General features: G+C 45.5%; 1 protein-coding gene across 5 annotated transcripts in view; it reads left to right on the forward strand.

Annotated features, from left to right (window-relative positions):
- PPP2R5C (protein phosphatase 2 regulatory subunit B'gamma) overlaps positions 1-27,697 on the forward strand; it is a 138,803-nt gene that overhangs the window by 101,395 nt on the left and 9,711 nt on the right. For 4 of the 5 annotated variants that reach the window (XM_081086264.1, XM_081086263.1, XM_081086266.1 and 1 more), the window contains 10 exons: positions 3,637-3,747; positions 4,727-4,819; positions 4,902-5,032; positions 9,807-9,866; positions 11,648-11,756; positions 13,394-13,447; positions 18,641-18,811; positions 21,335-21,462; positions 23,903-24,004; positions 25,250-25,322. In XM_081086264.1, the coding sequence (XP_080942390.1) occupies positions 3,637-3,747; positions 4,727-4,819; positions 4,902-5,032; positions 9,807-9,866; positions 11,648-11,756; positions 13,394-13,447; positions 18,641-18,811; positions 21,335-21,462; positions 23,903-24,004; positions 25,250-25,322 (1,032 nt within the window). The remainder of the gene's footprint in view (positions 1-3,636; positions 3,748-4,726; positions 4,820-4,901; positions 5,033-9,806; positions 9,867-11,647; positions 11,757-13,393; positions 13,448-18,640; positions 18,812-21,334; positions 21,463-23,902; positions 24,005-25,249; positions 25,323-27,697) is intronic. The other variant, XM_081086267.1, reaches the window with a different exon arrangement.

Raw genomic sequence — 27,697 nt, forward strand, 5'->3', positions numbered from 1 at the left:
TCTGAATGTGTTAGTACTCCCCCTGGTAGTAACTGTTACAGTGATAGAAAGGCTTTGTGATACAACAGAATCATAAGGAGTTTCCATAATTTGGTTGCATCTAATTCAGTAAATGTAGCAATTTGGTACTGATTTTAAGTACTGTAAGTGGGAGTTTCAAGAAAGCTGTAAAAGCGGGTGCTTCCTATATTACAGTCAGTCCGCACCACAGTGGCCGTGTGGCCACAGGCGTGCGCCCACCCATGCGGTGACTCTTCATGCGTAGTGCTTTTCCACGCCACCTGCGCCCGGAGCAGAGAGGATTTACCCCCTTTCAGCAGCTGAGGGAACTGAGGCTTCGAGGGCAGGATTTTCAGTCTAGGGTCCTGCTTCTGGGTGGGAGGAGCCCCGGGGAGGCTCTCCCCCGCGGCCATGCTGCTCTGTGTGACCTGACTAGCTGCAGCAAAGCCCCTCGGCTGAGCAGGACAGTGGACCTGTGTGATCCCATCAGACTCCCCAGACCAACAGTAGACACAAGGCTCCCTTTGGCTTCCATGGCATGACATTGACGAAGGTCACCTGTGTTTCCCTCAGACAGATCTCCCTGCATCTGGACAGCACACTCCCTTCGAGCACATGGACATCAGCACCACGGCGCTCAACAAATTTGACCCCCGTAGCTTTTGTGCTAAGAAATGTTGCTAGGGTAGAAACCCAAGAGTAACTCCAAGTGGCCTCCTGTTTTCCTTCTTCTCTCCTAACCTTTTCTAGAGATGAGCATTAAATTAATGCAGTGTAGTGTTGTCGGAAAGGGTGGAAATTACGGTGTGAGTGAGATTTGTTGCCTAAAATAAATAACTTTTTATCAATTAGAGTTGGCTAATAATGACACTTCATGGATCTAGGGTGATCATCCTTCAAGAATACCAAAAAGGGGACTTCTACATTAAAACCAATTTGGTCCATGTCCCCTTGCAGCCTCCTAGCTCAGCATCTAGAACTCAGTGAAGATACAGGTGCTGGGAATGGGCCAAGGCTGTCAGAACGCTGGGCATGGGGCCTTACCCTGAAACTAGAGCCAGCCCACCGCTGAGTCTGTCAGAGTGCTGCCAGAGAGCAGACCAGCGGGGTAGAGACAGAGAGATTGATGGAGCATTCAGGAAACTGTCTTCCACCTGTGGAGGTGACGGGGCGAGGTGAACGCCGTGGGGCAGGGCCAGGCTGGACTAGGGCAGGGCTGACAGCTGTTCCCGTGGGATTCCTTCTTCCTCGGGGACCACAGTGTCACTCCTAAGGCGTTTCAACTGACGGGTGAGGCTCACCCATGTTCATGAGGGTGATCTCCTTAAAGTCAGCTAATTGGATGCTAACTACTACCTCCCTCCACAGTGACGCTCACATTGCTGCTTGATTGAATAACGGGGTACTCTAAAACTGACCATTGTCTTTAACCATGACTTGTGGAATCTTTTTTTCCTGCCCCTTTTTGTCATCTTGGTTATAGCTGTTTTACCTAGTTTAACGCTTTGACCCTAGACTCCAGCCTCATCTGTGCCCTCCGGTGAGCAACTTGGCAGGTGAGGCACCTAAAGTGGGTGAGGCAAGGAGCGGAATGTCTGTGCTCTGGAGACCCCTCCAGAGGGGCAGCCTTCTCCCCTTTTCTTCAGACCTCTAGCCCCCATCTCGGTGAACTGACCACTCCCTAGGCAGTTCCTGGGCATCCCCACTGCTCCTCTTATCCCTCCACCTGTGTTCCCCTCCAGGTGCAGTGCACCCCGGAGTCACAGGCTGCCCCAGCACATCCCCTGCCTCTGAAGGCTTTGAGAGGCAGGCAGTGTGTGTTCATAGACACCTCTGCCACCAGGGACACTGAGCCTGCGGCTGTCATCCACCAGCCCCCAATCCTGGGTGACCCTCTTGGAGTCCCCCAATCATTTGGCTTTGAGGGAGAGGTTAGAAAACCCCAGATCACAAATGACACACTCCTCATAAAGGTCACAGCCTCTGCCTCTCCTCTGCGCTTTCTTAGCCCTAGAAGGCACCCCCTGGAGGTGACGGTGCCCACCCAGGGTGTGGTCTTTCCTTTGTGGGGGGGCAGGGGTGGAAGCTCTCCACGGCCCCTTATTCTCTTGCGCAGGCTTTGGGATCAGGGTGCCTAGAGGAGTTCCCATGGGGCCAGTGATTGAGGATGCGCCCACTACCTGGTAACACCTGTCACAGCCTCTGTTCGTTAATCACCTGTTGTCTGGGAGGTCCTTCCCGAGCCCTGTACACAGCCTATTGACAGGTTCCAGACTTCTTTCTCTTTCTACTGTGTCTTAGGAGCTTTACTCACTTTTTTACTGCAAATGTTTTACAACTATTAGTTTCTAGATTTCCAATCATTTTTTTCATCCCTCCCCTCACCCCCTGTCCTGTCTCTGCGCCCCATCATAGTTGCTCTGCCGCAGCCCATCCTCCAGATGACACAGAGAACAGACTTGGTGCTCGGGGCTGTTACAGCAATGGCTAAACGAGCAGACATTTTTCTTCATGAAAAATGATGTTACCGTTTGGGGTTCAGAATCAGTAACAGTGAAGACAGGATGAGCTGGGTGGTGGCACGTGCTGGACTCTTCTCCACAGATACCTTCTAATTGTCATGGAGTCGGACTCTGGCGTAAGGTCAAGTGTTTCGATTTTGTGCTTTGGGGAGTGATGGGGCCAGGGCTTTTTCTGATCACCTGTAAGAGCCCAACTCCGTAACTGGCAGGTGGTAGGTTCAGACTCCGTAAGGTAGCTGGTCACAAATGTGTCGATTATGTTGTGCTTTATTTAGAGAGCTAACTTTTCATATTAACCATACAGGCAGTAAAACACCTATGCTCCAAATAACCGTAGACTTAATACAGAAAACATCTGTTCTAACACACATTGATTCATTTTTATGAAGTTGAAAATAAACGAAGCCGGGATAGGGGACTGGTGAAGGGTGATATGAAGATGGGGATCCAAGAAAGGGGTTAGGAGTCCTATGAGGAAACCATCCAAACCCCAGAGAATTTTCTTCTTAACTGTCAGGTCTCTGGGCACTCAGCCAGGCTGTCCTGTGATGATTCTTGCAGCCTGCCTCTGGGAATGACTTTCTAGCCGCACACTCAGAAGTCCCCCGTCTTGACTGTTGCCATCAGTGTTGATTGCAGAGGGCTCTTCATCAGTCACAGGGCGTCCCAGCGCAAAGTGGCATTTTGCCATGTATCACTGTCTTCAGTTCTTAACCCCTGCTGCAGGTGGTTTTTTGTTGTTGTTGTTATTGTTGTTTTAATCCTCACTGATTTTTAGAGAGAGAGGGAAAGACAGAGAGGAATATCGATGTGAGAGAAACACATCGATTGGTTGCCTCCTGCATGAGCCCTGACCAGAGCCTGGGCCCGGGAGGGACCTGCAAATGAGGTAATGCCCTTTGGTCCTCAGGCCGACACTCTATCCACTGAGCCAAACTAGCTAGGGTTCCTGCTGCAGTTTTGACCAGAATCTCGTTGGGGGCCCACACTGCTTCTGATTTTTGAGAATTCCACTGGAATCAGCTCTCTTTAGAATTACTTAAGATTTTTTTTTAATGTTCTTTGTAAATATTTTTAATGTCCTGGTTATAATTATAGACTCTGTGGATTTTAGTTTGCAGTTAATATGTTTCGAACATTACCACCTTCCTCCAATCCTACGGGAGCAGAATTTGACCCAGAGGAAGACGAACCAACGTTAGAAGCAGCCTGGCCTCACCTACAGGTACTGAACTGGGGAATGGGCCAGAAACAGGCGTAAATGAGATGTATATGTGCGTGGGGTCTTCCTCTGACGCAGGTGCACTGGCCTGAAGGCCTCATCCAGCTGGTTACAGGTGGACCTCTGATCATACTGGCATAGGCCTTGCACACCTATATGTACATGAAAATGTTTTAGCAGAAGAGAGAACGTTCAATGGCTTTTCTTTGTGTAGATACTGTATATAAACTACAGAGATATGGAGTTGTCAGCATGTCTTTGATGGAAATGATTACTTTGCTGACAGCCATTGAATTGAGACCTGGAGGACTCACACGGCATTTCCCAGTTTGGGGTACTTAGATTTAATGTGCTCCTGCTATGTGCCCCAAGGCTCACCTGCTGGCAAATGCTTTAACTGCTTTCATAGCTCTTGGGAGCATGCCTGTGGGAAGGCACTGAGCCCACTCTGAGCAGAGCCCTGGATTGGGAGGTCTGGGCGGTCCTAGGAGGGGAGATGGAGAGATGAGAAACCCAGGAAGGAGCCAAGCGGGGAACAGACGGAAAAGGAGGGCTGTCTCGGCAGCAGAGCGTTCCCGCCTGTGGCATCTGGGACATCTGCTCACCAACGAGTCCCAGCTTCTGTCAGCCTGCCTCTCCCAGGGCACTTGGAGGTGACAGACTACAAATCCCACCCAGAACTCGGTCCCAGCCCAGCTGTGGCTGCTGTGCATCGGGGTCTCTGAGCAGCGTAATTTAAGCACGGGTGACATCCTTTTGTTTAAATGCCATTTAAGGAGATAGTCTGTGGTTCTTAGCAAAAGAAAACAATTACCATCATCAGTTACAATTAAATTAAGCCATGTAATTTAGCATTAAATCTACAGATACATGGCTTTTTTAAGGCTAATATACGAAGACAAGATTCAACTCATGGTGTATTTTTAATCTCCATTTAGTAAAATACCATGTTTTTTGACTCATTTTTGTTTTTCCCTCCTAGCTTGTTTATGAATTTTTCCTAAGATTTTTAGAGTCTCCAGATTTCCAACCTAATATAGCGAAGAAATATATTGATCAGAAGTTTGTATTGCAGGTAAGGCACAAATTAGCTGAAACCACAAAAGCCCTGCTTTACGGAGAACCCCAGGTCACTAAGGGTCTTTCTTTTCTTGAAGCTTTTAGAGCTCTTTGACAGTGAAGACCCTCGAGAGAGAGATTTTCTGAAAACGACCCTTCACCGGATCTACGGGAAGTTCTTAGGCTTGAGAGCGTACATCCGAAAGCAGATAAATAATATATTTTATAGGTAAGTCAGCGCGGGCGACAGTTCTCTGTTCGCGTGGTGGTGTTTATTTGCATACTGAATGCCCCCACTTCATCATTCCTTTGACAAGTGACCAAAGAGCACTCGTGGCAGTTTCTGAGCAGCCAGCTGGTTATGTCCAGGTGGCTCCAGTCTGCACCTGCATCTCTGTGCCAGGCTGGGGCTGGCCCGTCCCCCTTCTCCACCCCTCCCCATGGCTCACTCCCAGCATCTCACCACACACCCTCCTTTATTTCGGTTTTTACTAAAACCAGTGGTTCCTTCTGGAGTGCGGATAGAGTGATCTGTCCAAAGCTGGCTGTGCCTTCCTCCTGCCCTTCCTTCATTCTTCCCCATTGCATCTCAGTGAAAGCAGGAGTGAGGAGTGGATCTTGAGGAAATCTGAGACTTACATTAGAGGTTTGGAACTGCCCTGTGCACCCAGGGAAAAGGCAGCCCTGCTGAGAGCAGCGTGGGAAGACCCGGCAGCTTTTAGCGGTCACAGCCACCCCCATCTCTAGGCTGCAGGACCACGGAAACTGGGAAGCTGGTCACAAGAGTTTACGAGGAGGAGGGCACAGCCCCGCGGCTCACAAGAGAATGCTCCAAGTACAGTGTTCACCTTGACCCCAGCCCTTCCCATCCCAGTTTCAACACCTTCGTCTCTGCTGCTGCTGCCTCTGAGTCACCCGCTGACCGACACCCTTTGGGTGAACAGGTGTTAAGTCCTGGGTGGGGCCCTGGGTGTCACAGGTCTGGCTCCTCATAGTTGGCTCCCTGCTCAGCTTCGGCTCCTTCCACACCACCACCTGGCAGCCTTGTTGGATCCTCCACGATGTTCTTTTCCACCAGCCCTTCTCCTCAACCTGCCAGGCTTCTGGAAACATCTGCTTGCCAGGAAAGCCTCCCTGGCCTGGCGGATGGGTGCGGTCTCCCTGTGAGGGTAGGCTTTGTGTCAGCTGCTCTGTCACACACCCAGTAAAAGCTCGTGCCCAGCCATGGTGGCACCAAATAAATGTTGATGGATGAAATACTTAATGCAGTTTCTTATCTGGCCCTGGGAGGCTCACTAAATTAGTAGTTTATTCTGTGAATTGTGGCTTCTCAGGAAGACTTACCCTAAGGCCCCCCCAACTCCAGGATGGCTCAGTGACAGGTCCTAGTGGGGACAGGCACAGTGTGCACATCCCTCAGTGAGACAGTCTAGCAGCAGTGCCAGAGTGAGAATGCCCACCCCGCCGGAGCACTGTCCAGGCCAGGCAGGTCCCTTAGACACCATGACCGAGCACTGGGGGAGAAAAGGGCCAAGGGGATTGGACAGATGGAAACCAACAGCCTCTCTGGTGTTTCTGTCACCGGTTCCTCTCGTTCCGTCACCAGCCTGGCCCTAGTGTACCACCCAGTCCTTGAAGTCTCCGTGGCCTGCACGTCTGCGGTCATCGGGGTGTAATCCTCTCCCTTATCTTCACACTCAGTCCTGCACTCCGAGGTCAGAGCTTCCAGTGTGGGCGGGGCTGCCCTCTGAACTCCTTCCAGGTGCCCTGCGTCCATTTCTGTGGCAGCCCCGGGAACGGCGACGCACCCAGAGGGTGATGTGCTCTTGTGCATGTTCCTGGTTTATGTTCTTGGTGTCACACCTTCTTGTTAACAGGGTCGTTACTTGGCTAGTGTACTTATCTATCAACATAATAGCCATTATTTAAACAAGAGGTGCAATTTATAGTCCAGTCTTTTAGGTCTAAAAGTAAGCTTCACTGAAGTGGGTTTTTTGTCCTTAAATGTAGGTTTTGTTTGAATAACAGAATCACAAATAACACCCACATTAAAGAAGTAAAAAATGTCTCATATCTTAAAGAGCTCTGATTTAGAACTGAAATACTTAAATAGGTTATTGAAAAGTTACTACATAGTTTAGTTCAGCTCTCTCTAAATGCTCAATGTGAGAGTGTGGTATTTTTTTTTCAGTTATCTTTTCTATAATTATAATTATTAATACATGCAATCAAAAATAAGCATATCATGTAGATTCCATAATTGTTTGAGTCTCCACCCTCAATACCACTTCCTCATCATTTCATGTGAGAAAACAATTAGAAAGGACCACCTTGGGAGAGAGATTCAGCTCATCGAAGTTCTTCCTAGTATCTGATAAGAAAAAGAATATGTCAAACATATTTGCTTCAACTTACTCAAAGTAAGTTGAAGAAGTTCCTGCTTCTATGGTTTCTCATTCTCATCAGCATTTCGGAGATGTGGTTTAGAGAGAGCTGTAGATAGCGGTAACACCTGTTTGGGCAAACAGTGGACCCGGAAGGCTAGGTGTCTGTGGTGGGGCCAAGCTTCAGTCCCCGACTGCTAACAAACCACCCCACATCTGAGTGGCCAAAAACCACAATGTATTCTTTCTCACAATTCTTACACTGGGGCACATAGTGTCCTCGAGGGCTAGGATGGCTGCAGTGGCTCGGGGCAGTGCAACCTCAAGTCCCCAGCAGCTCCCAGGAGAGGGAGGGGGGCTGCCAGGGTTTGAGGGTGTGGCCGGAAGTGGTTCGGACCTCCACCCTGTGTTTTGGTCCCAGCCGCTCGTGCCAGGACTGGACAGCACAGACTCAGGGGCAGGAAGTGGTTCCACCTCTTCACAGGAGGGCAGGACTTACCCTGCAGGGAGAAGAGGAACCCATGGGTTTAGAGAGTCCTAATTCCATTGTTGCTGAAAGAGTGGACAACCTCCTTTCCCCCTCTGCATGGATCTCCCTGGCTTCCCTCCTGTTTTACACCCTGTTTTTTGTCTCCCACTGGAAAAGTAAGAAGGAAAACTACTTTTCTATTTTTTATACCAATTTCAAATCAGGTTAAAGTAATGAGAAGTTAAGAACTTACCAATAAGAAAATATTGTTGACTTAGGAAAACAAAATGGCTCATAACTAAAAGTCGTCCCTATTTAAACACTAAAGCTGGTGGAGCCAGATCAGAAGCGGTGCAGGGGCAAGGGGGTGGGCAGGCTCCTCCGTGTCCCAGGCGGGCTGCGAGTCCTCCCAGGTCTAAGTGAGAGGAGTTGTATCAGAAGTTGCTAGGTGGTACTATATGCAAAGCTGTAGCTTTGTGCATTTAAACTATTTTGAATATTTCAAACCAGTGACGCAGAGGGAGCCTTCAGGTTGAGCCTCATGAGGCGGTGGCAGTGAAGGGATATATCTGCTGGTGGCTCAGCCGCTTCCTTCCCGCCCTCATTCCCGCCCAGGCTGCCGCGTTCCATTCGTCACTTCCCTGCCCATCTTCATGCTGCCACTAGAGCCACTTCCATCTGTGTCACTGTTCTGCTGACCCTGCCACTGTGGCCTCAGATCCGAGTGGGTCTGAGCTGGCCTCCAGTCTCCATGGACCCTGCCCACCTTCCTGCCAGTTGCCCGCTACCCAGGCCAAGTCACAAACCATTGTTCCAGCCAAATGAGTTCTCTCCCCACTCCACACCCCTATCTTTAAAAATCTGTGGGAAGCCTACCTTGGGGCTCAGTTCAAGAACTGACCCCTCAGTGGACTGGCCATCCAGTAGTATATGGGGTGGGCAAAAGTAGGTTTACAGTTGGTAAGGTGGAAAATAATACAATAATTAATACATAATACAAGGATAAATTGTTTTGCATACTCACAACTGTAAACCTACTTCTAAACGCCCTGTAGATGTGTTAGGCCCATCCTGAAGGATTATTTTACATCCTGTGGGTGTTTGGCCAAGTTTCCAAAGACAATAAAATTGGAGTCACATTCTTTATAAATCACAAACTCATTTTTGGCTTAGAGCATATCTAAGCTAAGTTTCCATCTGGTAGGCAGGAGCCGTTTCTTACACTCCTCACTTCAGCCGAATCAGCCCGAATGTTGGTGGCAAACTTTTTTTCTGCCAGGGGCCATTTGGATATTTATAACATCATTTTGACCATACAAAATGATCAGCTTAAGTGTTAGACTGTTATTTTGGTCAAACATTTAACTCACCCCAGTGCCTTGGCAGGGCCAGACCAAATGATTTCTCAGGGCCAGCCGTTCCCCACTCCTGGTTTTGACTGACTAACCCCAGGAGAACAGGTGTGAGGCAGGGGCCGGTGGTTCCTGAGCAGATCCTGTGGGGGAGAGCCGTCTTCCTGTTTTGTGTCCCTGTTCCCGCTCATCGCCCCAGTTTCTTCGGGGACGTGTCTGAAGTATCGAATGGATGGCAGGCTGGGTCCCAGCAAGAGGATGGAGGTCTTCCGGTTGCCCTGTGCGGGAGGGGCTGCAGGGAAGCAGCGCAGGGGTGGGGCGGGGCAGTGTCAGAGGAAGCAGCAAGGCGGCCCAAGTAGTCAGGAAAGAGCTTCTACCTTTGTAGAGACTAAATATTGGAGGCATCGAGATTAAGATGTCTGCTTATGTTGAAATGCAGAAAGAAAAAAAAATGAATTAATAGAGGTGTGAGTGGATGGATCTGATAAGGCAAACATCAAAATGTTCATTGTAAAGTCTGGGTGGTTGAAACACAGGTACTCACTGTAAAATTCTTCCAACTTTTTGTTTGAAAACTTTCAGAATAAAATGTTGGGGGAATTTTTGAGTGGCAGGCTACAAGGAGTTTATTGATGACAAGAAACAGTGCCCCTGGGATGGTTTTATAAAATCGATGTGCTTATTGTTGCCTGGCTGCGTGATTTCCCCCCTAAAAGCACTGTTTCTTATTCAGAGGATTTTAGTCTTCCCAGCTGTTATTTCACTGTCTAATTCTACATGACAAATTGCCTTTTCCAGGTTTATTTATGAAACAGAGCATCACAATGGCATAGCAGAATTACTGGAAATACTGGGAAGGTAAGTTGTCTTTGTGTTATTGGTAGCGATTGGCTTTAGATGGAATTTATAGCAGAATGATCCAGTTCATTAAATTCAACCACCCACTCCCCAAAGCAAGAAAACTTAAACCATTCTCTAGAACTTAAACAAGATCTCACTTATGGAAGAGTTCAGGAGCTCTTGGATGAGAACAGCTAGATGACAAGTGTCTTCCATTTGTGGGGTTCAGTATGTAGACTCCACCTCCTACACCTCAGGAGCATTCTGTGGAAACACAAGTTCAATTGTTTCCTCAAAGGCAATGCTAAAAATAGTCACATTAAGGTTTATATTTGACACTTAGAAGCATAGATCATTTATTATACATTTGAGGAGCTGAGTAAATACTAATATTTCAGATTGTTTTGATTTTATGAATTTTTCATATATACTTACAAAATAATTAACATTTCATAAACTTTTATCTTAATGCAAGTAAAGTTCTTGCTTGCTGTCATTTTTTACATTGTTGACTATACATTGTGTGGCAGGCCTCCTAACCCACCATTTCCCAGAGTCCTCTGGGTTCAGTGGCTCCTCTCTTGGGGATTCCATGCACATTGACAGTTAGAGGTTCTGAGGAGTCCTGCAGTGAAAAGTGCCTGTAGGTTTTTGTTTAATGGTTTCCAAAACTACTAAGAAACTTTTCTCAAAGAATGCTGGTCATCCTGTGGCTCTGTGGGCCTGCCCTATAGTTCTGAGAAAAATTATACTTGCTGTTGTAGATATAATTTGAAAAAAAATGTTAGTCCTCATGGAGATTTCTACTTCGACCAGTGTCAACACACTAGGTGGGTCTCTCTCCCTCGGTAGAGCATAGTGAGCGGTGAGGTGGGTGTCCCTTACAGGTTGTATGACCTTGGCAAGTTACTTACCACTCTGCATCTGTTTCCTCATCTGTGAAATGGGAAGATAAATTTGATTCACTTGCTGGGTCGAGAGGCAAGGTGAGCTGTCTGCGGTGCCCAGCGCAGCGCACACAGGCCTCCGTGCCCTCCCACGGCTAGGCTTGACTACTCTATCCTTCCAGAGGAGGCATCTGATCTTGAGGGTCCCCCCAGGTGAAGAGCATATCGTCCTCGATGGCCACTTAAGACTAACCCTGCCTGCAGGGCCCCTGTCCCTGAGGTTCATGAATGATGGGGGAACAATTTAGAAAATGCTTTAACTGCTTTCATAGCTCTTGGTAACATTTACCTGCAGCTGCGTAATTATAAAAACAAGTGGATAAACTACTTGATGTTAGAAACAGAAACTTTGGTTTGCAGGTTAAGACTAAGACCCTCCTTTCTTTGCAGAAGGGAACGAGTTTCTTGCTGATTTTTAACCAAAACCGTTCTGTGCACTCAGCGTTAGAATAATGAGCCAGACTTTCTCCTGGAAAGTGAATTCCTAAGGATGGGTGAAGGCCAAGGGAAAGTTCTGGGTGGGGGCACCCTGAAGCTGGGGGTGCCAGCTGAGCTGCCTGGTCTTCGTGGCCTAAGGAAGGAGGTTTTATCCCCAGAGACTCCCACTGTTCTGGGTAACACCCTGTAAATCCAGAAATTTAAAATTGCCCTGTAGTTACAGAGACAAAATTAACCTTGAAGGTATTTAATTTTCTTTTAAATTTCTGCTGATACTCTCCTTTTTTCTGAAACGCATCTTTTTGCTTGCTGGTTTTCATGATAAAAACCAAAACAGGGAAAAAACAGCAAGATACTTTTTTTAAATCTGGAATTTGTAAATATTCAAACTGTACATGAATTCTGTTTTCACAGTATAATTAATGGATTTGCCTTACCACTAAAAGAAGAGCACAAGATTTTCTTATTGAAGGTGTTACTACCTTTGCACAAAGTGAAATCTCTGAGTGTCTACCACCCCCAGGTAAGGGCCTCAGTCGTGCCGGGGCTCGGTAACAGGCGGTCTTCCCAGAACATTACTGAGCCCCGAGACTGAGTCCATCCTGTTAATTGGGACTGCTCCTTTCTTATATCACATTACTGACTCAGGTACCAAGGCTCTGGTAGTAAATGAACGAACAAGGGGGTAAAGAGATTCCTTTTAAGAAAATCAGAAAAATCTCAGTAGTAGAGAATTTCACAATGAGTTTTAAGCATAGGAAAGGGAGGAACAGGCTTGAAAAGAGTCAAAGAAGACTTCTCAGAGGAAATTTGTCTGTAGTATCATTTATAATCTAGCACCTTAAAGGAAAATATACCTGTACATAGCACCTGTACGCCGATAGCCACAACTTCGTAAAAATCTATTTACAGTCATACTGAAAAGTAGGTCCATATGTGGTTACTAACCACTGCAGGTACCCAGGAGATCTGGTTTTTCCTTCACTCTTATTCTTCTAAGGTCCATGTAGACAGACCTCAGCGAGGCTGATGGCAGGGTGCTGGATTTGGGCACTCCCACCTTCAGTAGCCAGTGTGTTCCAGAAGCTCTGCTCTGCAGGGCCCCACTTAGGGAGTTTGCAGTGAGGGCTAAATTGCAGAAAGAACTGTTGACCCCTGAACAACTCAGGCTTGAACTGTGGGGGTCCCCTCGGCTTGGATTTTTTTCAATTGACTCACATAGTTCAGACCCATGTTTAAACTGCCACGCATCCAAAACAGAAACCATCCCCTCACGCCACGATATTTTGAATTTAATTTTTAAAAAGTCAATTTGCAATGAATATTACAAAAATAAATATATATGACAATTCGGGTGTTCTTGAATATTTTCAGCTGAAAATTCTCATGAAAAATGATTTTAAGTTGGTCAGGGCTGCCACTTAGGGAAAACATTTTTTTTATAGACGCGTGGGCATGTGAGGAAGGTCTGCCCCTTGTGTCTACAGATGCTTATGGCGCACAATGGGTAAGGGTCAACTGGCAGTAGGGAGCCCGCGTGTGCAGAGAACCCACGTGTGCGGAGGGCTGGCTTGAGTTACACGTGGATTTTTGTGTGCAGGCATTGGCCCCAGCCTCTGCGTTGTTCAAGGGTCAACTGTATATTCTTCAGATGATTCTAATGACATTGGCCTCCTGGGAAATATTTTGCTTAGAGTTTTGTTTGTTTGTTACTAACTGGTAAGATCTTTACATTCAGCCCCCTTGATGTCATATTAATTGTCCTGTATTAGAAATCAATGTATTTCAGAGATTGAAGGTGGAACCAGATTTTAATTCGGTTTTTCCCATTTGTCATATTACTTGTTTGTTAGTCTCCAAAAAACCACAGGAAAAATCCCCATCAGACCTGGGCTGACATATTGGTTTTAGCCCAAAAGACAGCTTCCTGATTTTCTCAGCTTTCCGTTGTACCCTCTGCAGTTGATGAGGAGGAAGAACCTGTGCTGGCCTGCAGTGGGGCCCATCCCACCTGGTTGGGGACACCCTCGGGCAGCACCTGAGCGTGTCAGACCCTTGTCTCAGCAAAGGAAATGTTCACAGTGATGCTAGGATCCTAGAAACCTAGCGGCATTTCCATGTTAAAATGAAACGTTAATTCTTTTCTCCTTTACTTGTCAGCTGGCGTACTGTGTCGTGCAGTTTCTGGAGAAGGACAGCACCCTCACGGAACCAGTAAGTGGTCCTGCGCTGCCCTGTCACCAAGCGCCCCCCCACACACAGCGTACTCAGTGTCGACACCCCACTGTCTGCTCAGCACACAGCTGTTCAGCTCTTTCCTCTTCAGCTATAGGCCTGATGACACTGAGTTCACTCGGTGTTATGGGTTTTCCAGGTGTAATCCTTTAGTGACAGGTCCCTGGGCTGTAGGGGATTTATGCCACAATGTCACCTTGTCCCTCACTGTACTTGGAACTCAGGGTGCTGGGCAGTTGTCACCAGTAAGTTGTATGCAGCTTAACACTCCCATCTTGGTTTAGCAGCACATGTAACTGACTTCAGTCAGAGGGACTATCGTGAGGGTTCTCGTGCTGTTGTGCCGAAGAGGCTTTGCTGTCGGTAACAGTCTTTCCCCATAAGAGGGTAACTGTTTCCTGATCATTGCTTCATAAGTGGATGCACATTGCTGCCATTCAGTGCTTAGATTTCTCAATTTCTTGGCATTTAATCTCTATTAAAAATACAAAAGCTATTGTAGCCTGGATTAACATAATCAGGCATGTCAGGTGTCAGGGGAAGCGTTTGAAGAAATTTTAACAGCTTTGTTGAGATATAATTCACATACCACATAATTCACCCATTTAATATATACAGTTCAGTGGGTTTTAGTACATTATGCTATTAATTTTTTTTTATTTTATATATATACGATAAGCCCGTTGCACGAAGATTCGCACAATAGGCCTTCCTTCTCCTGGCTGCCGGCACCGGTTTTCCTCCAGCACCCGGGACCCAGGCCTTTCGTCCGGCCGCAGCGGAGAAGCCAAGCCTCGAGGCTAGGCTTTTCCCCTCCGGCCGCAGCGAGGCTTGGCTTCTCCCCTCTGGCCGGAGTGGAGAAGCCACGCCTCTTCAGTCTTCAGTCTTCAATCTTCACTCCGGCCAGAGCCTTCAGTCTTCGCTCTGTGCCTGCGTATGCAAATTAACCACCATCTTTGTTGGGTTAATTTGCATAGTCACTCTGATTGGCTGGTGGGCGTAGCAGAGTGACACCAATTTGCATGTTTCTCTTTTATTAGTGTAGATGTTCACAGTAGGGGCCTGGTGCACATAATTCATGCACTGGGGAAGGGGGCTACTCACCCTGGCCTGCTCCCTCTCGCAGTCCAGGATCCCTGTCACAGTCTGGGGCTCTCGCAGTTCAGGACCCCTTGCTCCTTACGGCCCACCTGCAGCAGAGGCAGGGAGGCTCCCGCCACCACCGCTGAGCTCGCCAGCCATGAGCCCAGCTTCTAACTGATCAGCACTCCTCCTGTTTTGAACGTCTGCCCCCTGGTGATCAGTGCAAGTCATAGTGACCAGTCGTTCCACCATTTGGTCAATTTGTACATTAGGGTTTTATTATATAGGATTTTGTTTTTTCAGAAAAGAAAAGAGAGAGGAAGAGAGAGAGATAGAAACATCAATGATGAGAGAGAATCATTGATCAGCTGCATTCTATATGCCCCCTCCTGGGGATTGAGCCTGGCATGTATCCTGAGCAGGAATTGAACCATGACCTCCTAGTTCATAGGTTGACACTCAACCACTGAGCCACACTGGCCGGACTGTTACTAAGTTTTTATAAATTGAGGTAAAATACATATAACATAAACTTTGCTGTTTTAATTGTATAATTCATTGGCATTAATGACATTCACAAAGTTGTGCAATTTTCACCATTGTTTCCAAAACTTTGTCATTACCCCAAACAGAAACTCTGCACACGCTCAGTACTAACTCCCCATTCCCCTCCCCCAGCCTCTGGTGACCTCCCTTCTCCTTTTGTCTCTATGAATTCCCCACTACAGGATTTGTCCTTCTGTGAGGCAGTTTCTCTCAGCATAATGTCATCAGGGTCCATCCGTATTGTAGCAGGTGTCAGAATTCCATTTCTTATTATAGCTGAATAATATTCCATTGTGTGGATGGACCAGTTTTTGTCTATCATTCATTCATCTTTCAGTGGCTACTGTGAATAATGCTGCTATGAACACGGGGCATACAAATAACTCTTTAAGTGCCTGCTTTCAGTGTCTTTGGGTGTACACCCAGAAGTGGAATTGCTGGATATTATGGTAATTCTAGGGTTAGGTTTTTGAGGAACCACCAAACTGTGTTCTCCACAGCGGCACACCATGTTACATTCCCATCAGCAGTTTCTCCATTCCCCATTCTTTTTTCTTTTTGTTTTTTTTTTAATAAGACAGACCCTGCTTTTTGTTGGGGTGGGGGGTGGTTTCTATGATTATTAATCCTCACCTGAGGATACGTTTTCCATTGCTTTTCAAAGAGAATGGAAGGTGTGGGGGGAGAGAGAGAAACATCTATGTGAGATAGACACATCGACTGGTTGCCTCCCCAACTCATCCCTATCAGGGGCAGGGAGCAAACCCAAAACCCAGGTACGTGCCCTTGATCGGGAATTGAACCCTCGACTCTTTGGTGCACGGGCCGATGCTCTAACCACTGAGTACACCAGCCAGGGCCATTGCCCATTCTTTATTTGGGTTGTTTTTAATAGTGAGTAACAAAGTAAAAGGTATTAGGTGCAGTCTTTTAGTTTTCTTGTGAAAAGACATGAAGAAATCCTAATACTGTGTTCTTGTGTGAAACTGACTTCTGATCTCTGCTTTCTTTTAAGCTTCTAAATGCTGTGTGTAGAATCCCCTACCTCACCCACGAATTCAGGGCCAGCTCTGATCACGTCCCTCAGCTGCTGCCTGTAAAGGTGACAGGCAGCCGCTTTCAGAGTGACTCGTCCCTGCACTGTCCTCCCTGGAGTCTTCTCACACCTCTGCCTCAGCTCTGAGATTCTGGAAGCTCCCAAGGAAATGTTCAGACTCCAGAATTTTTCTTTTCTTTTGTTTGTTTGGGGGCTCCAGAATTCATAAAGTACAACCCATTTAAAAGACATTTTGTGCTCCCATTTGTAATCTGTAATAAATACTTTTTATTTGCAACCTATATACAGTGCTCAAAAGTGTTCTGGGCACGTCGAGCACATACAGTATTGTAAGAAGAACAGAAACTCATCAGGAAGTAAAATCATGTTCTTGTTGCCCACCTGTCTCTTTAGGCCTCTACAACCTGGTGAGAGCTCTCTCTCTTTCCCTAATGTGCCAGGTCAGGAAAGGGACTCCCCAGGAAGCCAGGCAGGGGCCACTGGCACACACCCCAGGCTTGCCAGCCCTCAGAGAGCCAGCAGCCCATTGAGTTTGCCAAGGAAAGCCCCGTTCTTGAAGTGTTCCCAGCAGCGAGCGGCCATTGTCGCCTGGTATTAGCATTCCCAGAGCAGACATCCTCTTCTGCAAAAGGCTGTTGCACTCTGAAACAGTTGGTTATTGATCTGCTCATAGGTGGATGCAAATAGTGTGAAAAGTCAGAGTGTGACTCTGATTCCAGAAATAATACCTTTCCAGCGACATGAGTAGCTACATCAGCTGTCCTGCAGCTCAAATATTAACGTGTTTCTCCCATAAAATTCCATTTGTCAAATGACTAGGAGCCGTGGGCTGCGCAGTGACGTGCATCTGCTGTACTCTTAACAGTGGTTCCCATACATCCAGGCTGTAGTAGGTGCTTGATAAATGTCTGTTAAGTTATTTTGAGCAAAAAGTAGGAGGAAAATCATTAAGTGATGCATTTTTAAAAATAATTCCTTTTTAAGATAATTGTGTTGTAAATTATGTCAGACAGACCTCCAAACTAGGAGTGCTTTCTTTTTTATAAATTTTGGAGTTTTATAAAGTGCAATAGCAAAGATTATCCAGGAACCTAAATGCCACAAGCATCAAAACAAAATTGTTCTATATGGATACTGCTCAGAGGCCACCATGACTCTAACCACGGTGGTGAGTAAGGGGCTGGCCTGCTAAGCAGTGACTTGTGTGGTCTTCAGGCTGGAAATGACCAGAGGTGGGACCACCAGCCAGTACGCACGAGCCGTGATGACTTAGCAGCAGTCCTAACACTAGCGGCTGGCTGGTGGTTCAGAGGCTAAACAGAGCTTTCAGGTAGTAGGTTATAGTCATTCAAGGACGTGTGCTTACATGTAAATGCTGGCTCTGGGTTGTTGTGCTGTTTTAGACTTAAACTGGCTAACCTCTAGAAGCATTATTAATACTTACTGGTCTGATTGTGGTAGGAAATTTGGAAACTATAGGAATATGATAAAAGAAAGATTTCCCAGCAGAAACTCTACCTGTCTGACTTGGGCAAGGAATGGGACATCTAACATCCACAAATCAGGAAGCCACTGCCATGGGACTGAATGTGCCTTCAAGGGCACTGTCTAGGTGGGGTTCTCATTACGGTCACACTGACGCATGCCTTCTACAGGCCAGCAGTCCCCAGGCAGCTGTGTGGATTTCATAGTCTGCTCCCCACAGCGGCCCCAGGGCAGAGGTTGTTGTACCCCTCGTCTTTGATGAAGGCTCTGAGGCACCAAAGGATTGGTGACCAGTCCAAGGTCATGCACACAGAAGGCAGTGTGGGCCCAAGCTCAGATCCCTCTGCAGCCTCATTAAGCAGGAGCTAATAATACCAGCTCATTTTTATCTCTCTGATAAGTTTGCACCATTGAAAACACCATACATAACCACACACATGTGTGTGTATAAATGTATATGAATAATCAATTAATTTGAGAAAGAAATGGATTCTGTACATGTGTATGTGTCACCAACAATTTTAGAACTGGCCACTTCGACACTGAGACATGTAGAATTCATGTGCTCTGTGTTTGTCCATTGGCCTTTTCTCTCTAAGCTCTCCTCACTGCCTCTTTGTTTGTTTTCACTTTTTTAAAGAAACTAACACTGAAATGTGCCAGTAAGAGTGAGTGGGTCACATACATTGAAATTGTGGTTCTAAGGTGTATAAAATTCAATAGAATGGCAAAGGTCTGGGGCGGGGTGGGATCCGTGTGGAGGGGGCAGTGGAGGAAAAAAGAGGGACATCTGTAATATGCTCAACAATAAAGTGTATAAAATTTTACCTGTTTCTCTAATTATAAAAAAACTCAGCTAGTAATCGACTGAATCACTGTTTCTCCTATAAGGAAAAAAGCACCACCTTATTTTGTTGCTGTACAACGGGGACTGAAAACCAACTTAATTAACGGATGTTGGAGCACCATGGACATCACACTGTGTGCTCTTTCTTCTGTAGGTGGTCATGGCACTGCTCAAATACTGGCCAAAGACTCACAGTCCAAAAGAAGTAATGTTCTTGAATGAGTTAGAAGAAATTTTAGATGTGATTGAACCATCGGAATTTGTCAAGGTCATGGAGCCGCTCTTCCGGCAGTTGGCCAAGTGCGTCTCCAGCCCCCACTTCCAGGTATGGACTCGGCGGAGGGTGCAGAGGGCGGTGAGCAGCTGCTGGGTGGGCTCCTGTGGGGGTGACAGATTTCTGGGTGTGGCTTCTCATGTTGTGCTTCTCATGTGATTTGAAAGTAAACTTCAAGTTTGCACTTTAATCGCACCTCAAAATAAGATGCTAAGACTTTAGTTCTGTAAAATATACTTTAGTATCTTCTTCCCATCACTGACAACATTCCTCAATAAGAACAACTTTTTAAAAAAAGAGCAATTAAAAATGGCTTCTCTGCCCTAGCCGGTTTGGCTCAGTGGATAGAGCGTCGGCCTGCAGGCTGAAGGGTCCCAGGTTTGATTCCGGTCAAGGGCATGTACCTTGGTTGCGGGCACATACTCAGTAGGGAGTGTGCAGGAGGCGGCTGATCCATGTTTCTCTCTCATCGATGTTTCTGACTCTCTATCCCTCTCCCTTCCTCTCTGTAAAAAAATCAATAAAATATGTTAAAAAAAAAAAAAAAAAAAGGCTTCTCGCCCTGGCTGGGTGGCTCAGTTGATTGGAGCATCATACCAGTGTGCCAAGATTGCAGGTTCAATCCCCGGTCAGACACATACAGGAGTCAGCCAGTGAACCCATAAACGGGTGGAACAGCAAATTAATATCTCTTTCTCCCTCCCCCTCCCCCTCTCCCTCTCCCTCCTCCTCCCTCTCTCCCTCTCCCTCTGCCTCCCTCCTACCTTCCTCCCTCCCTTTCTCTTTCTCCCCCTCTCTCTCTAAAATCAATAAAAGTTAAAAATAAATAAATAAATAAAATCAATAAAAGTTTTTAAATGGCTTCTCTGTAAAACTATCTTTGTGTTCAGCATGTTCCAAAATGCGTAAAACCCTATTTTCCATAATTGACTGAGTAATCGATATCTATAGATACTATGATGATAAAACCTTCAGCTCTGGATTCTTTCCATAAAGCTCTTTGTTTCTGACATCATATAAATTCATCTCCCTTCACCCTTTAGAAAAAATTAATAGTCCTGATTTTTGTCACTATGGAATTCTCAGTCAAGTCACTTTCCGCTTTCTTTTCCTGATTTCCTTCTTAAGCCCTTCAAGGCTCTCAAAGGTTTTCCCCAGTGGCTTTATTCGGCTACTCTGCCACCCCATCCTTTTGTGTCGTTGAACAGACATTTATTGTAAGTTCATCATGAACAGGGTAAAAATCTAGCCACAAAATGAGTAAAACCTCATGGTCTCCAGGGAGCTGGTGACCCAGCAGAGGAGGGAAAATGTGCCAGCACAGCTCCACGTGACCTGTGTCCATGTTGCCCCAGCCCCTCCCATCCCTCCATCTAATTACTCCCGCTGCCCTCAGCCAGTGCCCTCACCTCCCTCGGGGACCTGCTCCATGACCACGTCTCCCCACGCGCACACAGCACTCCTTGTCCCCTGCCCCACCGCTGTTCACCACATGATGTATCACTTCTAATGGATTAAATAATTCACCCACCAAATGCCTCATCCCTGCTGAGCTGTGTGTGCATGGGCGGTAGGTAGCAGAAGGATTCATTTGACGTGTGTCCCTCAGCATACAGCCCAGTGTCTGGAATGAATGTTGAGTAACCTGTGCCAGTGTTCTTGGTGCCCAAGAAACCATCTGCCTCTTTGTTGAAGGCTCGTTAGGGTTACAGTCTAGAGCAGCAGTTTTCAACCTTTTTCATCTTGAGGCACATAAACTAATTGCCAGAATTCTGCAGCACACCAAAAAATACAGTATTGCCTTAACTGGTTTGGCTCAGTGGATAGAGCGTCAGCCTGCGGACTGAAAGGTCCCAGGTTCGATTCCAGCCAAGGGCATGTACCTTGGTTGCGGGGACAACCCCAGTAGGAGGTGTGCAAGAGGCAGCTGATCGATGTTTCTCTCTCATCGATGTTTCTAAATCTCTATCCCTCTCCCTTCCTCTCTGTAAAAAATCAATAAAATGTATTTTAAAAAATACGGTGTTTGCTGATCTGACAAAAATTAGATATAATTTTAATTGATTTACAAAAATGATAGTAATAATAATAGTAATTGCCTACCCTTTTTGCTCCAAAGTGACGTTTTTAAACAATCTGGTGCCTCTACTTTTATATAAGTATTTCTGGTACCAAGAATTAACCAATCAGATGTAACTTTTTTTATATTTTACAAATTAATGAGACCAATAAGATGCAACCCTATAATATGACCTGTATATCAGTATTTATGGTTCAAGACAGGGCATTCACACTGGTGGCCACTGTGTGCTGGATGTTGTCTTTTTTTTTTTTACAATCTAAGGGAAAAGAGATCAATGCCCCTGACTAAATAGTCAGGTATTACATGTTTTAAAAATTCTGGAGGCACAGTGGTTGACAATCGCTGTCTAGGGTTTTGTGAATTTGTAAAAATAATCATAATTTTCTAAGGCAGTATACTTCATTATCCTACTCCCAGGTGTAGGAGGGGGGATATTTGCTGAATGATTTCAGTCATGACCCGGAACAGAGCATGCACTTCCTGTCTTCTAGGTGGCAGAGCGAGCGCTGTATTACTGGAACAATGAGTACATTATGAGCCTCATCAGTGACAACGCAGCCAAGATCCTGCCCATCATGTTCCCGTCCTTGTACCGCAATTCAAAGACCCACTGGAATAAGTAAGCAGGCTGCCATCCTCACATCTACGTGTTTTTATTTATTTGTTTTTATTTTATTTCTCAATTGCAGTTTGCACTGAACATTATTTATATGAGTTTCAGGCGTAGTATCTATACATTTTTACATTTGCATATTATGCTCATACTTCAAACCAGTTAGAATTGAAATCCAAGTCTGAAGTATCAGTTAAGGAACGAGATATTGATGTCTTATTGGACTAGTAGTTAAGTGGAAGTGTGTCTTTCATTTGCCTCCTTACCCCAGTCCAAGCCCACATGTTCACAGCTGCCATCCCTGGCCGTGTGAGGAGCAGCATCTTGTTAAGTTCCCTCCAGAGGAGTCAAAGGTCCCATTAGAGATCCCGGGGCACAGCCCCGGCAGGATGGCCACTCCATCCTTGGGACCCTCGAGTTCTGCTGTCACACACCCTGGGAGTATTCCTCTGTGACCTAGAACCACCCACTGTGCTCCCTGCCTGTAGAGCAGGTGATCTAAACCCGCCTGAGGAACCTCACATTTGCTCTGCTTTTCCTGTCCATTCACGGAAGAGCAGGAATGGACTTATTTTCTCCAAAAAATAGAGAATATTGTCACCCAGCTGAGTGTTTTGTGATGACCAATCAAGACAATGTTAGTAAACAGGCACACCTTGCTTTATTGCACTTCACAACGTGTTTTTTACACATTGAAGGCAGGCCCTGGCCAGTGTTGCTCAGTTGTTGGATCATCAGCCCAAGCACTAAGGGGTGGCAGGTTTGATTCCCGGCCCAGGCACATATACTGGGTTGAGGATTCATCCCTGGCCCTGTTGGGGCACATGCAGGAAGCAACCAATCATCGGTGTTTTTCTGTCTCTCTCCCTCTCCCTCTCACCCTCCTTCCCTTCCACTTTTTCTAAAAATCAATGAAAAAAAATATCCTCAGTGAGGACTAACAACAAAAATGAAGGCAGGACCCTCCTCCAGCAAAAAGATGACTACTTGCTCTATGGTTGTGGTCTGGAACCAAACCCACCATATCACCTAGGTGTGCCCGTACACAAAACACCCTGCTTTGCAGGTGACCTTCACCTTGATGTGATGGTTAATTAAAGTGAAGTTAACAAGTCGTAGTGCCTGACCACACCCATGACCGCTCACTGCAGTCTTGGGGCTGGAATTGTCCTTGAGTTGTCTAGTCATTGTTAATATGTTGACTTTTAACGACCTCTTTGTAGCATCTGTTTTTTTCTTTTTTTATTACTTTTTTTATATGTTTTTATTGATTTCAGAGAGATGGAGAGAGAGGTAGAAACATAAATGATGAGAGTCATTGATCAGCCACAACCTGCATGTCTGCTACTGGGGATCAAGCCACAACCTGGTCATGTGCCCTGACCAGGAAGTGAACCATGACCTCCTGGTTCATATGTCAACACTGAACCATTGAGTTTAGCGGGTGATAACAAAGTTCCTGTACATGATTGAGCATGATTCCTGCCCAGGGCCAAGGACGAAAGGTTCTTCTGAGTGTTGTCTAATTATGATTTGGGTTTATTATAAAGTGAGTTAAAAAGTAGTTGTGATTTGAAAGTTTAGTTTTTGGCTTGGCTTTTGGTTTAACTCCTATTTTATTGTTGCTCGCAATTCCTTGGTTTGCAAGGCTCTGCTGCGCAGTTTCTCTGCCATCACTGGAAGGTCGCTTCTGTGGCTCCACAGATGGCAGCTGGGACTTGAGTCACGGGGCTCCGCTGGGACGCAAAGCAGCGGGGCTCCCCTTCTGTGTGTCAGAGCCTGCAGCTAAGTTTGACTAAGCAGCTCTGTGGCGGTTTTATGTTCTACCTACCAAAGCTCTACAGGCATTATTAAAATTAATTTTTCTGTCCTCAGTGAATAAGATAGAAAGGAAACTAACATTTATAGGAAATAAAATGTTCACATTATTGTCTCCTATATAATTAAGCTTGTCTTAGTTACACTTGTTCAAGTTTCAACATTTTTATTCAGTTTGCGAGTAAGGTGGCTTTTGGTTCCCGAAGGATGTTACAGGCTGCATGGCAGACTGCAAGAAAATGAACAAATGGTCTGGCTAGTGTGGCTCAGTGGTTGAGGGTCAACCCATGAACCAGGAGGTCACAGTTCAGGGCACATGTCCGGTGTGGGCTCGATCCCTAGTAGAGTGCATGCATGAGGCAGCTGATCAATGATTCTCATCATTGATGTTTCTATCCCACACTTTCTCTCCCTTCCTCTCTCTGAAATCAATTTAAAAATATTTTTTTTAAAGAAAAGGAACAAATGAATCAAAAGCAGCAACTTCTTTACTTTAAAGCGCAGGAAACTTGTGAAATGAATATTGAAATAGCCTGATAAGTTTGGATGAAAATAGATTGTAGCCCAGGGGAGGGAGAGGGTAAAAAAGATCATGTCTTCTGAGTTTCAACATGAGTTTTACATATAGGACAATACATGGCTTGATATACAACGCACTGAAACTCTTCATGGAAATGAACCAAAAACTATTCGATGACTGCACCCAACAGTTTAAAGCAGAGAAGCTGAAGTAAGTGGCTCTTTTCAAAAGTTACTCTGTCAAGGATTTTTCTCCTTAACCCTCAATAAACCTCTCCCATTAGTTGGTCCTAGCATGTTATCTTTCACGTCAAAGCAAATCAATCCTTTCATACTTGGAAAGCACATAAAAACTTTGTTATGATAACTTATTTTCAGAGAACACTTTTAAAGTTAGCTGTCTCCTCCATTCTACAGTTTAATCATTTAACTTTCAGAATTTTTGCTTTTCTCAGGGACCCTTACCGGCTATAATGTGTAGTAATTTTTCATGTTTATAAGCCAGGCATTTGAATTACATTTTGTAAGGTTTGTATGAGAGAGCAAGAATCTTCATCTCCACAGGACTTTGTTCTAATGTGGTAACATCCGTGCTGTAGGCATTCTCTGGAGTCTCACCTGTGCCCGCAGAACCAGGGCCCTGCGCCCACACTGCCCAGGGACAGTCTGGTGACAAGGCACTGTCTCAGTGGTTAACTAGTTACACCCCCACTTCAGAGTCCAGTATGAACTGTTAGCGGAGTTTATTCTTGGCTTGTCACTTAAAACTGGCTCAGGCAGATAAACCTGACTGAATGTAATTCACATGCAGTCTATATAGCCAGTGGTCACGTTTGTTCTGTATACGGCATGGAAGTGTTTACCTGTATGCCAGGCCCTGTCTTAGGTTCTGGCAACACAGCAGTGAGTAAAGCAAACAAGACCCTTGTCTTTGTGGGGTTTATGTTCGGGGCAGTGTGGAAAGAGAAAGACAGCCAAGTATAAACACGTGAGACGTGGAGTGTGAGACGATAGTAAACAGCAGGGCGGGGCACAGGGGGCTTTCAGTACCCTTCCGGCTGCCTGGTCCCTTCTTAGCTCAGCTGAACGCAGTGTTCGGATGTGAAATATATAAACATCGGGCTTTTCTGATGGCACCCTTCTCCCATAGACCATCACAGTTTCTAAAAGGGAACCCACAGATCTTGTTGCACGTTTTGTGGATTTTCAGAAAAGTTGAGTTCAGTGATTGACTGAAGGTCATGCTGACTCATTGTCAGTGGACAGGTTGAAGTTTTAGCATTTACTTTCCTCTTTTTCCTCTAAGTCTTGTTGTTTTTGCATTTTTTCATGTCCCATGTATTGTAATCCCCACTGTGAATGAGACAGGACTATGTCACTGCCCATTCAGTGTTGTCCCCTTTAACTGTTTCTTGAATGTAATTCATTTCTCTAATTACATTTTGCTGTTTTTCAGAGAGAAGCTAAAAATGAAAGAACGAGAAGAAGCATGGGTTAAAATAGAAAATCTAGCCAAAGCAAACCCCCAGGTACTACAAAAGAGAGTAACGCTTCTTGAAACCGTCTAGGGTGTGACTGAAGGTTTTTATAAGTTAGGCCTGTGGCTTCGTCATGGGAAGGAGGGGAATCGCATTCACTAACATTGTTTATGAAAATATCCATAAAAGAAAAATACTTTGCAACTTTTGTATAAGTACTTCATTTGCCCCAAAAAGTTTTTACCACAGGATTGACACGTTTTCTTTTGCTTTTAAAATAAGATATGAAATTGATGAATATACTGTGGTAAAAAGAAAACCAGGATACAGCCTTTATTTTGGACCAAGATTGTAATTTGCTTTCTCTTGCAAATATCATAGATGCTGTAACTCAAACTATATTTCCTTCTCTTTAGTATCAAATTCTAAAAGAAATTAGATTTGGAATAGATTAAGTATAAAGTTTATGTCCTCTTTCCTAAAATTAAGCCTTTTGTCCTTAAATTTGCCTGACTTCTACCATGTGAGCACCTGCTCTGAGCCAGGAGGGCCCTTGCGCTCTGTTGGTGGGTACAGGTGCCCTGCCTTCCAGAGTGGCCAGCAGTATCCTACATAGCACTAACTCTTGGGCTGACTCCCAGGGTGCCAGGCTCTGGGGCTGGAGTTGTGGTCTCTGGTTTTCCATCTGCGGGTCTGGGTGACTGGAGCACTGTCTCTGCAGACATTCTCCTGTCAGTCATCACAGGGCTTGGCAGTCATCACGGGGCCTGCTCTTCCTGAAAAGCATTTGTGTGGGTCTTTGCCACGTTGAGAATTCTCAGGCTTTCTCCAACTGCCCAGAAAATAAAAGATTTTCCTTTATGAGGAGAGCTGCTCAGCTTATCTCCAAAATCCTAGTAGGTTCAGTAAGGTGAACTAAATGATAAGTCATCTATTCCCTCTGATGAGAGGGGCACATAAGTAATTATTATCCAAGTTGGTGTGTAGTTTTTAAATCTCTCACATTTAATAAAAAGCAATACATGAATACAAAGTTACATTCTGTCTACCTATAGAATCACATATTGATTTGTATTCCCTTTGCTAAAACTACAGTCAAGAAACTTGAGCCTGGGGGAGGGGAGTGCAGGAGGCAGCAGATCAATGATTCTCTTTCATCATTGATGTTTCTATCCCTCTCCCTTCCTCTCTCAAATCAATAAAAATATTTTAAAAATAAAAAAAGAAACCTGAGCCATAAGAAAGCTAAGTGACATTCTTACGTGAATCCTGATTCTGCCTAATTCCAGTAGCCAGCCTTATGCTACCAGCACATACCCCATGCTTCTGCAGCGAGTGCTATTTTAAGATTACTGTGGAACTGTGTAGTACTTAACTTAGGTAGATAGCTTTGGATATCTACTTTAAAGAATGGAATTTATGCCCTAGCCAGTTTGGCTCTGGATAGAGCGTCGGCCTGCAGACTCGAGGGCCTCAAGTTCACTTCTGGCCAAGGGCACATGTCCTGATTGCAGACTTGGTCCCCAGTAGGGGGCATGTGGGAGGCAGCCGATCAATGATACTTCTCACTGATGTTTCTTTCGCTCCCTCTCCCTTCCTCTCTGAAATCAATAAAAATACATTAAAAAAAAGAATGGAATTTATGTTGAAAGTAAGATTAAAATACTGACATTTGTTTTAAAGCACAGGAAAACCATAAATCTGGGCAGGTGTAAGTGCAAAGGACAGTCAGTCCCGGCTGGACTGTCAGAACCTAACCCTGACCCTAACCTAACTGTCACGTATTGGAAGCCAGCACCCTGGAAACATATAACATATGTACAGATCAGAGTGTCTGATCCAATTGGTTTTAGCTGGAATATAGAAATAGCCTCATGGGAAGTTGCATAAACTTGAGCATTACGAAGGGGGAGTGCAGGTGATTGTGTTACCAAGCTGTCTCACCTTGGAGCTGTAACAGGTTTTCCTTCTGAAATATGGATTGTTCTGAACTCTCTGGGCTTTTTGACATCACATTTCTGTTCCCTGCTCTCTTTACAAATGTCTTGGTGACCAGGACCGTGCACTCACTGGGGGCCCGCACTCTGGTCCGAGCACTGTCCTGACTCCTCATCTCTGTGTCTGCACCATCTGTGACTCGACCCCAACAGACCTGTCTGTGTGCAAATGGAAAATACTTCATGACCAATCTCAGGGCTAGAAATCAGGGCTTTGAATTTGTTTTACTTCTAGAGAGAATATTTTTCTGAGTTCTAATCACTGCTTGCCATTTACAGCAAAGAGTAAATAATTTATTTCTTATCTCTGTAACAAAAATAGTTGGGGTTTTGAAGCTTGGTTCTTGATCTCAAATCTGCCTTTTTGAGAAATGATTTAATAGCTTCCTTTTTTAAGGTGGATTCCCAGTAATTCACTGTCTTTTTACT

The sequence above is a fragment of the Myotis nattereri genome, assembly GCF_964212035.1.
Source record: "Myotis nattereri genome assembly, chromosome: 1".
NCBI classification, from domain to species: Eukaryota; Metazoa; Chordata; class Mammalia; order Chiroptera; family Vespertilionidae; genus Myotis; species Myotis nattereri.